The sequence below is a fragment of the Fundulus heteroclitus genome, chromosome 3 (assembly GCF_011125445.2).
Source record: "Fundulus heteroclitus isolate FHET01 chromosome 3, MU-UCD_Fhet_4.1, whole genome shotgun sequence".
NCBI classification, from domain to species: Eukaryota; Metazoa; Chordata; class Actinopteri; order Cyprinodontiformes; family Fundulidae; genus Fundulus; species Fundulus heteroclitus.
In genome coordinates, this window is record NC_046363.1 from 37,502,420 (window position 1) to 37,513,398 (window position 10,979).

The 10,979-nt window shown below is 39.1% G+C and overlaps 1 protein-coding gene across 2 annotated transcripts; it reads left to right on the forward strand.

Annotated features, from left to right (window-relative positions):
• Positions 1 to 9,229: 9,229 nt before the first annotated feature.
• Positions 9,230 to 10,510, forward strand: LOC118557915 (dromaiocalcin-1-like). 2 transcript variants are annotated; one of them, XR_004928110.1, is made up of 3 exons: positions 9,230 to 9,553; positions 9,634 to 9,730; positions 9,810 to 10,510. XR_004928110.1 is itself a non-coding variant. In XM_036128396.1 (3 exons), the coding sequence occupies exons 1-3, from the start codon at positions 9,259 to 9,261 to the stop codon at positions 9,891 to 9,893; spliced, it is 471 nt and encodes a 156-aa protein (XP_035984289.1). In that variant the 5' UTR covers positions 9,230 to 9,258; the 3' UTR covers positions 9,894 to 10,510. The 2 variants fall into 2 exon arrangements, 1 of the variants encoding a protein (XP_035984289.1); XM_036128396.1 differs by having other exon boundaries at positions 9,634 to 9,725.
• Positions 10,511 to 10,979: the final 469 nt, after the last annotated feature.

The following is a 10,979-nucleotide window of genomic DNA, read 5'->3' on the forward strand; positions in this document are numbered from 1 at the left end:
TAATCTTAAAACTTTCCTTTTTGACAAAACTTATAACTAGAGTGGCTCATGTTACTCTGAGCTACCTTTATAGTTTTACTGCTATGTTGTCATTCCTGCTTTAACTTTTTGTTCTCTCTCTTTTTCTCTTCATAGTAGGTACACCTGGTCTGGCGTTCTGTTAACTGTGACATCATCCAGAGAAGACGGCTCACCCGCTATTACCATCTAATGTAGAACAGATTACTGGATCAATGTGTGCTTCTGTGCTTTTTTGTCTCTCTTGCGTCTCTGCTCTGTCTTCTGTAACCCCCAGTCGGTCGAGGCAGATGACCGTTCATACTGAGCCCGGTTCTGCCGGAGGTTTTCCTTCCCGTTAATGGGGAGTTTTTCTTCCCACTGTCGCTTCATGCTTGCTCAGTATGAGGGATTGCAGCAAAGCCATGTACAATGCAGACGACTCTCCCTGTGGCTCTACGCTTCCCCAGGAGTGAATGCTGCTTGTCGGGACTTTGATGCAATCAACTGGTTTCCTTATATAGGACATTTTTGACCAATCTGTATAATCTGACCCAATCTGTATAATATGATTGAACTTGACTTTGTAAAGTACCTTGAGATGACATGTTTCATGATTTGGCGTTATATAAATAAAATTTAATTGAATTTTATTTTGATGAATTTATGTTACTGTGTTTCAGGAGGAAGTTTTACCTCACTTCCTGCAATTAAAGCTTCCTGTTAGAGCTGATGTCACAGGAAAGGATCTGGTGAAGAGGCGGAAAGGATAACAACTTACATTTGATAGTCAAATTTAGGCATTGGGTAAAATCATTCTGTATGGATTTAATTTTACATTGGTAAAGCCATACTCAACAGCGCTTTGAAAGAAACGATAGTGAGTTCAAGCTGAAACTGTTTTTGGGGTACCTGGTTATGTCCATCGGAGCCCATTTTGTCTGTCTGAACACCAGGGTATTTAAACAGAGAAATTGGAGATGTTCAGCAGGGAGCAGAGAACTAGGCCAGTGTAGCTGAGTGCTCTTGACGTCAATTTTGCTTGTTTTAAGTTCAGTTATGATCTGTTGAGCCATGTTAACATCTAAGTTTTGTTTTTGAATCCTCTGGATTCAAAAACAAAGGCATTAGGCAGACATCCTCTGCCTAATGCCTTCTTTAGTCACTTTGGCCAGGCTATCTCACAGATCCACTTGTGAAAGTAAAATATATTTTGGGCTCTTTTTGGTATTAAGACAACAATTCTTAATGATACATTGCCAAACAGGACACACACACACACACACACACACACACACACAAGAACTCATTCTTCCTGTTTTCTTTGTCTGGATATTTTATTTGTGTTAATCCTGGAAGCTTGTTTTGTTCTTCGTAATGCAGATAAATGTCCCGGTGAAGATTCTCCAGGCCATGGTCATTCCAAAAAAGTAAAAAAAAAAAAAACAATTGTTATTTTTTGTTTATTTTGAATTGAGAAAGATTTCTGGATAGGAAGCGAAACGTCTTCTAACTTTGAAAAAAAGTCCAGTTGTTTTGTTTTTTAACTTTTTTGGAAGGCAGATATATGTCTTTCATCTGGTACACCTCATGTATGTCTTGCCACTGGAGCCTTTATGCTTGCATATTTCTGCATGCTTGATATCCATGATCTCTGGCATATGGCTGGCTCCTAGTCTGCACACAATAGATTTCTGGTTGTGGGATGCATTTTCTTGTTTGGTGGCTGATACTTCTTCACTCTCCTCACTGCTGTCAAACGAAGGACTGATGACAGCAGAAGGACAAGAACCCCTCAGCCAGGTGGAGCTTGAACTCAAGTTACTGCTGGGTGTTCTTAGCTGATCGATTAAGCAATTTACTGTCAGACTCTTATTGGATCCAAGCATTTGTAATGGCAATGTCAAAGAAATGTGTGACCACACATTATGTCCATTTTTTGGTCCTGGTTGACATACGATAAAAGCTCAGCATCTGGTCACAAATGTTTCTTCTACGCATGTTGTCATTGTATTCTCTGGTCATTGCTGGTTGTGTCACCTGGACATAAGCTTTTTCTTTGTTGGACCATCTATTACAAATATCCTCTAGGTCTTTCCCATCAATGGTGGAAGCCATCACCAATAGTTTATTTTCAAACTATTTCATTACTGCCAGCTCAGGCCCCCTCCGAACCACTGCCTCTTATGTTCCCCTTCCTTCTTTTCCCAATTGCGTATCTTCTGGTGGCTTGCATGGCTTTGATACTCTGTTCTTCATGATGGTTACAGTTGCTGGGAGACCCTTTGAGAGAAATGCATCCATTAAATTGATTGTTGCAAAATCTGTATCAAAGAACAGACTCAACCCATCCTGAGACTCCTGCTGCTCAAACTCCAAGTCTTTGGCCCCTGAATGTGCCATTAGCGAGGCTATTAGCGAGGCTAATAGCATTAAGGCTAGCGTGGTAGCTCACGCTAGCCTTAATGCTATTAGCCTCGCTAACATCCGGTCCCGGACATTTCAAAGGAGTATGTTTTAAAGCACAAAGCTTAATCATTCGGCTCCGCCATCCTTCGATGGTGCTATGAGCCTTTAACCTGACCCTAGCCAGATGAATTTCGCTCCGCCTAGCTCCACACATCCATCTGGAACAGATCCATAGGAATGGTGTTTCAGAAGGCTGGGCCTTATCAAAAATCCTTACATATGATTGGATAAGCCACTTGTCTGTCATCTTTATCGACGTGCTATTTCAAACACCGAAGCCAACCCGTGATGCTGATGAGAGCGACGCAGGAAAAAACAAAACTTTTTTTTTTTTTTTTAAATGTGTTTGCGGCTCTAGTGGCACTCGTTTTATTGACAGTGAGCTGACAGGAAGAGGGGGGAAGACAGGCGGCAAAGCGCCATGGGCCGGAGTCGATACCGGGCCGACCGCGTCGAGGACTAAAGGCCTCCTAACATGGTTCACGCTAACTGCTCCGCCACGGGCAAGCCCCGGAAAACGAAACTTACCAAATCCGGTCGGGAGAAGGGCGAAAACATCGTTTCCACCAACAAAAGCCTTCAGAGCCGTTCTCTGATGTTCTTTTAATGAAACAATATTAGGTAGATTGGACAACACGGAAGAAATAGCAGCATCAATGTTAACGCTTGCTTCCTCGATGACTATGACCAACCAATTTTGTTTTGTCTTTTGTTTGTTTTTGCTTGTAAATAGTTCCTTAGCTTCTTTATTACCCCGTCAACACTACCCTTTTTTAGCCAAGCCGAGACCAGTCCGAGCTCGGTAACCGAGATAACTTTGGAGTGTAAATGGTGAACTGAACCGAGCTAGACATAACCGGACCGTGCTAACTGCAGACCAGTTCCTGAGTAGGTCTCGGGCTGGTGTTTTCTGTCCCGGTTATCTGATAACGAAGAGCGCATGAGCAGACCGCGTCATGCCCTTACAGTCAGCTGACTGTCCACGGTTTTTCCAGCGTGTCTGGCTGCACGTCCCGATTCACACTCCATTCAGACATTCATAAAAATGCTAGCTTCCTTATCATGCCACATGATTTCCAGAGATGATTCTGCTTAGCAGTGTGATGAACCTCAGCGTCTGTTGTTGATTCCTGCGCCTGTAAATCCTTATTAGACGTTAATTTGTCTTATCCACGTCCCAAAAGCCGACTGTGTCCAACCATAACTTCCTGAATACTACGGGCGCCGGCATTTTGGTGGGGAGGTCGTGGCCGAGTGGTTAGAGCAGCGCGCTTGCACTCAGAGAAGGATGCAAGTAACCTGAGCAAGACCCTTAACCCCCGATTGCTCCCCGGGCGCCGCACAGTGGCAGCCCACTGCTCCCTTAGGGGGTGGGATAAAAGCAGAGAACACATTTCGTTGCTTTGTACTTGTGACAGTGCAATGACAATAGAGTTCAATTGTATTCTATTTTGATTTGCTTGGTGGCGCCTTCAATCACAGAAGATTAGAACTTCTGTCTTGTCAGAATTTAAGTGCAGGAAATTTAAAGTAATCCAGCTTTTGACGTCATCAAGACATGACTGCAGTCAAAGTAATTGATTGGATTCATCAGGATTTATGGATAAATATAGCTGAGTGTCATCAGCATAACAGTGGAAATTAATCCCATGCTGTCTGATAATTTTGCCGATCGGAAGCATATATATAGTAAAGAGAATTGGTCAAAAGACTGAACCCTGTGGTACTCAACAAGTGACCCTAGAGTTTGAAGAAGATTTATTATTAACATAAACAAACTGGAATCTGTCCGACAGATAGATTTAAACCAGCCTAATGCTTTACCCTTAATCCCTACTGGTTGCTCAAGTCTTTGTAGGAGAATATTGTGATCAACTGTGTCAAATGCATCACTGAGATCTAACAGGACAAGTATAGACACAAGTCCATTATCTGAGGCCATGAGAATGTCATTAGTGACCTTCACCAGAGCTGTTTCAGTGCTATGATGAGCTCTAAAGCCTGACTGAAACTCCTCAAGTAGGTCATTACTTTGTAAATGTTCACAAAGTTGATTAGCAACTACTTTCAAGAATTTTAGATAAGAAAAAAAGATTAGATATAGGTCTGTAATTTACTAACTCATCTTGATCAAGAGATGGTTTCTTAAGTAAAGGTTTAATAACAGCTACTTTAAAAGCCTGTGGTACATATCAATTTACTAAGGATAGATTAATCATGTCTAAAATAGTGCCACTGATCAGAGGGAATATCTCTTTAAACAACTTGGTTGGGATTGGGTCTAACATACAGGTAGAAGGTTTAAATGAAGCTAGAATTTTAGATAGCTCAGAAAGCTCTACTGCTTCTAAACAGTTCAGACACTGTGCAGGTTCTAAAGATTCCTCCAACGCTGCCTCACTTACTGAGGACGAGGTAATCATGTTTGGGAGGATGCCAATTATTTTATTTTTAATGGAATCAATTTTATTTATAAAGAATCCCATAAACTCATTAATGCTAAGAGCTAAGGGAATGTATGGATCAACGGAGCTGTGACTCTGTGTAAGTGTGGCAACTGTGTTGAATAGAAATCTAGGATTATTTTTGTTCTCCTCAATTAATGATGAAAGATATGCTGCTCTAACTCTGCAAAGGGTCTTGTTATACAACAATAGACTGTCCCTCCAGATTAGGTAGGATTCCTCTTGGTGTGTAGAGCGCCATTTTCTCTCCAATTTCCTAACATTGTGCTTCAAGGAACGCAGCTCTGAATTAAACCAGGGAGCCAGCTTCCTGTGAATAATCACCTTCTTTTTCAAGGGAGCTATATTGTCCAATGCAGAACGCAATGACAAAGTCACACCGTTAACAAAGACATCTATTTTGTGAATGGGAAGGAACAACATTGCTGCTATCTGCAATGTATTTCTGCAATACTGACAATATTAAAAGGGGTACAGACTCTTTAAAGTTTGATGCAGCATTGTCCGATAAAGATCTACTACAATGGAACCCTCTTTTGGGGGTGGAGAACTCAGTTAGATTAAACTCAAATGTTTTAAAAAAAATTATCAGATAGGACAGGGTTGTGAGGAAATACTGTTAATTTTTCACAATCAATGCCATATGTCAGCACAAGGTCTAAAGTATTGTCAAGTGCTTTTGCCAATGCACCCCACACTTGAAGGGGTGGACCCACGACAACAAGAGTATAGCTGGACTTACTCAGACTGAACAGTTGAATCTTTTTCCCATTCTTTATTTTTTTTGATTCTTTTCTTTTCAGTGCTTCAACACCAGTCTGGTAAAAACCTTTGAAAACGAATATTACAATTAATACATGCCCAATATTTACAACACACAAATTCATAAATACCATAAACAATTATACCAATCTAATTCCCATTTCAATTAGCAGAGCTTTATAAAAGTTTCTTGTATTTTTTATGCATTAACTAACCTAAAATCCCACTGGCTCTTTTACCATCATATTGCACTATGCCCAAACATATACCCACATCACACATATCCCCAAGCATATTATTAACAATGTGAAATGCATGTTTGTTTTAACTCACTGCAGCCACCTTCACAGGTGCACAAACCATGTAAGCAGGACTCGACCACAGCAACCATCACACATTAAGCTCTGGAACAGCAGCAAGAATCTTAAATAAAACTTCTTTTCTTACCGGCTGTCCCTTCAGTGTTTGTCAGTGGGTCCTTGCTTCTCTGCAGTCAGTTTGCAGTGTGTCTCATATATACCTGCTGATGAGCACAGCTGCTCTCCCAGGTGTCATTTACCCCTAATCAATGTCTTTCAGGCGAAGTGCTGGCAGGTCAGCGCAACAAGTATGGAGCCAAGAGTGCGTCGGTTTATGCACATTTTAAACAAAAACAATTGAATCTAGGATAGTCTCAAAGGCTATACTAAGGTTATCACATTCTGTAACAACATGAATGTTGAAATCCCCCACTATAATAACCTTGTCGGTGTTTATCACCAAATCAGATAAGAAGTCTGACAACTGATCCAAAAACTGAGAGCAAGGGCCTGGTGGATGATACAAAATAACAAACAGAAGAGGTTTTATTGCTTTACAATCTGGATGAGGGAAACTAAGGGTTAAATGTTCAAAAGAACTGTAGTTATTAGTTGGCCTGGGACTAAATAATAAATCAGACTGAAAAGTAAACCCCTGTCCGACATTAATCATTTAGGTAGGTGAAAGTTGGTTTCTTGGGAGTAAGCACAATGTTGGAGGATTTCAGGCAGGCAGGGACCATGGAGGGCTGCAGGTAGAGGTTAAAGATGTCCTAAAAGACCTCTGCGAGTTGGTCAGCCCATCATTTTAGCATCCAAACTGACACCATGTCTGCACCTGCAGCCTTATTGGTGTTGACTTCTTTAAGGTGGAGGTCAGTTGGTGCAGCTGCAGGATAAGGAGCTGATGCTGCACCTCTGATTGAGGAAGATTTTCCGACTCCCTGCTGCTTTGAGAGTCGAAGCATGCAAAGAAGCTGTTTAAGGTGTCAGGGTGAGCTGGGTCATTGCTGAGCTGCTGGTCACTGGGCTTATCGTCCGTGATGGTCCTGATACCTCTCCACTTCACATGGGTTATTGTTGCTGAAAAGTTTCCTCGATGCTGTGTTTTGCCTTCTAGATGCCTTCTTTCAGCTCACTTCTGGCCCTGATGTAGACCAGTCTGTCTCCTGACTGAATGCAGCATGCCACACCTTCAGCAGCGACCACACTTTTGCTGTCTAGGGTTAGGCAGGCATACAAGCATGTGGTGGGCACAAAAACTACTGAGAATTATTTAGAGTCACTGCATTGACATTTCAGCAAGTTGGACCAGAATGCCAAATCAGTTTTTTAGTTTCACTCTCTCTATGAGTTTATTGTAAGCCCTCTGTGGATTGATAATTTACATTTCAGTCAAATAATGTGCCATCCTTTGTTCCTAACACATTTCCCATTTCAACATATCGGTTTACAAAAATCTAGTTTTGTTTTTCAATTGGGATATGATGTGATTTCTAAATGTTCCTGTCATTTGTTTGAGCAGTGTATGTTTATGTTTACTTTTTAACCCTTTTTTCAGATATGTTTTCGTCCAAGCCACTAATCTGTTGACTAAGATTAGAATATTTACTTGATTGAATATAACTTTAAACTTTAGGAAATGTTTCTATCAAATATTGCTTTTAAAGGAGAAAGTATGATAAAAATTTGGTTGAGATGCTTAGCAACTTCTGAACCTTTGCTACCGTAAACCCTGTGGATTACTGCAACTGAATTAAAACCGTGCCTTCTTTTCAAATAAAAGTGTTAGACTTTGTTCTTAAAGGTGTTGCAATGCACCTTCACAGTGGTACCTCAAGGTTAAACTTTGCATATGGAAATTACATTATTCCCTTTGTTTTGAGGAAACAATTTCCTTCTATAAAAGAAGAGATCAACATTGTAGGAGCAAGCAGTTCTACTGGTGAGTATGTCTTTGTATTTTACTGGGTATTGAGCAGTCATCTTGTTGTTTTAGAGAAATTAATAGATAGAATTCAGTTTTAAAGACTTGATAGCAATGAAACACCCTTAAAGCCAATACTGCTTTCTGTTATAATTGGGTTTAAAAGAATTAAGAAAATTAAAATTTAAACACAGATAAATAACACCCAATCTATGACATTTTTATTCAAATTGTTTGAACATTTTGAGGATTTTTTTCCACTTATGCTACGGCTTTACATGATTTTTATATGAGTTTTTCCCTTTTTGCAGAAAAATTCCCAACAAACCAACAAATGGCTTGGATAACTCTCATCCTCTTTGGTAAGAGCCTAAAAAGCAGCAAAATCTTGGGCAATAACTTACAATAAGTCACAGTTTTGAAGATCAACATGGACAATTCTTAATAAGGACTTTAGTATATCAGCTTACTAGAGTAGTAAAGGAAAGAATTTCAAACATAAAGATAAAGGTTGAAACAAACTGAACATCAGTGATGTTGGTTTTATGTGAGATTTTAGATTGTTCCATTTCACTAGTGGTTAAATACCTAAGATGATACTAAATATTTTTTAATGTTACAAACTGTTTACTTTGTGAATTGAATCGGCGATAAAGCTGGTAAACAAAAATAATTCTGCCAACATTACCTCTAAACTCTGTTGTTGGTCAATGTCCAGGATTTTGCCTCGGCTCCTGCTCAATGTTCCCTCCCCGAAAGTACTACTATGTTGAGATGTCAAGGACCTGGTTTGAGGCTCAACAATTCTGCAGGGAGCATTACACTGACCTGGCCACATTTGGGAATATAGAGGACATTAATAGGCTGAAAGCTCCTTTTTCCGATTGGGCATGGATTGGACTCTGGGATGATCCAAACTCCTGGAAAAATGAAATGGGCAATGAGTCCAACTCCTGGAGGTGGTCTGCGACGGGAGAAACCAGTAAAACTGGTTACAAAGCGTGGTCCTCTGTAGAGCCAGACTTCTCGGAAGGAAAAGAGACATGTGTCAATATACAATATGACGGTAGATGGAATGATTTAAAGTGTGATACTGAGAGACACTTTATTTGTGAGAATGGTGAGAAAATATTTTTTTATGTTTTTATTCATAGTAGTTCCAGAATTTATATAAAAACTGTAATCCCATTGTCTTAATACTATAAGAGCTATATTTTCAATATGAATATAAAATAATTTCATTCTTATATCTACTTAACATTAAAGTACTACTATAATGTGCTCAACTTTTTTTGCAGTTACGGAACAAAATGTGAAACAATATGTTTTCATCTCCGCTATGAAAACATGGGGATCTGCTCAATCTTACTGCAGAACGCACTACACTGACTTGGTGACGATCGATAGCGAAGAAGAAAACCTTGAAGTCAAAAAGATAATTCCAACTAATGACAATGCTTGGATCGGTCTGTACAGAGTGCCGTGGCTTTGGTCAGACAAAACCCAAAATTCCTTCCGAAACCAGGGCTCTGTCGACTTCAATAGCGGAAATCAGCATTGTGTCCTTCAGAACCCATCACATCTGTGGTCTGATAACAATTGTTATATTAAAACCTTTTTTATCTGCCACCAAGGTAATGACTAAATTGACATTTGGGAGCATGCAATCGAAATATATCATTAATTTTGTGACACTGGTTACTTTTCTTTTCAGTGGTAAGGATGGCCACCACCACTGTAAAGATAGCTACCGTGACTGATGCTGATCTGACTGATCCAGCCATCAACGCCCAGGTCCTCCAACAGGTACAGTAAGTATATTCTAACCCTCCTTTTATTTTTCTTAAAAAGTAACAGCAGCTTACTGAAGTTTGTCTAATTCTTTTCTAGCTTGGTGCCCTGTTGACACGTCAGGGATGGACAGATTTTCAAATACGATGGAAGACTGAGCCCAAGAAAAAGGACAAAAATTAATGCACAGAACTTCAGTGTAATTTACTTGCTTAATGTTGTTCTTTGCAAATGTATCACCCTTGTGTTGTTTTATTTCACTTTAAGCAGTAGTTTTATATCCTTTGGTGAATCAAATTGCAAAACAGCAGCAAACAGCACCAGTGTGTTTGCTTAGCAGGGGTGGTTCCTTCATGGATGAGAACCAGGGAATCCCCAACAACTGGTGCCCTACTCCATCCAACACCCACTACCCGATAAACCCTGGTCTGCAATAACCAAACTTTACATCATGTTATTTCTTAGAAAGATTAAGAAATTAAAAAATGTGTTTAGCACTAGTTATTTTTGTGAAATATATAGAGAAAGATTAAATATGTAGAGAAATATGTTTCACTACTTTACCACTTAATTTTATTAATCACACACTTTAATGCAAAAATAATTTAATAGAGGTTTGAAGTTTTGATTTAGAGAAGGAACTCTGAAAAAGATTGCTTGATCGTTATTCATTGTTTATATATAAAATCAATATTGTAACCCAAGCTGACCTGAAAATGTTTAAAAGCGTGATTTCTTTGAGACGGAGTTGTCTAGATCCAGTCTACCTGCATCGATCTGCAAAAAAACAAACTTTATATTCTGTTACTCATCAGAAGGATTTACAAATAAAAATCTGGGTTGGCACTGGGTATTTTTGTGAAATATAGAGAGACAGAGGTTTAATATGTAGTTAAATATTTTCACAAGTTTTGCACTTAATTCTATTATTCACCAACTGTATTTTAAATGATCTGTAATCAGTGCAAAAATACCTAAGTCCAGTTTGTAAGTTTTGAATTAAAGAAATTCTCTAAAATGAATAAGCTTGATTATTATTCATAAGTCTTATCATATAGAAATAAACTTTCTTACAACTGATACAAGCTGACCTATAAAATGAAAAGTTTAAAAACATGTTTCCCCCCGCAGTGTATGTAAACATCTAGTGTAATTTGTGATGTACAGTGTGGACCAAGACAAATGTCCAATAAAGCAATCTTGTCTTACTTTACACGTTTGAAACCTTATTATAAATTTCATTTTACATTATATTTTCAAGATATATTC

Excerpts from the sequence above, each read along its gene's own strand:
- LOC118557915 (XM_036128396.1), top strand. The coding sequence starts at position 9,259 with ATGAAAACATGGGGATCTGCTCAATCTTACTGCAGAACGCACTACACT. Across the intron at positions 9,554-9,633 it reads CTTTTTTATCTGCCACCAAG|TGGTAAGGATGGCCACCACC; the intron begins GTAATGACTAAA and ends TTTTCTTTTCAG. Across the intron at positions 9,726-9,809 it reads ACGCCCAGGTCCTCCAACAG|CTTGGTGCCCTGTTGACACG; the intron begins GTACAGTAAGTA and ends ATTCTTTTCTAG.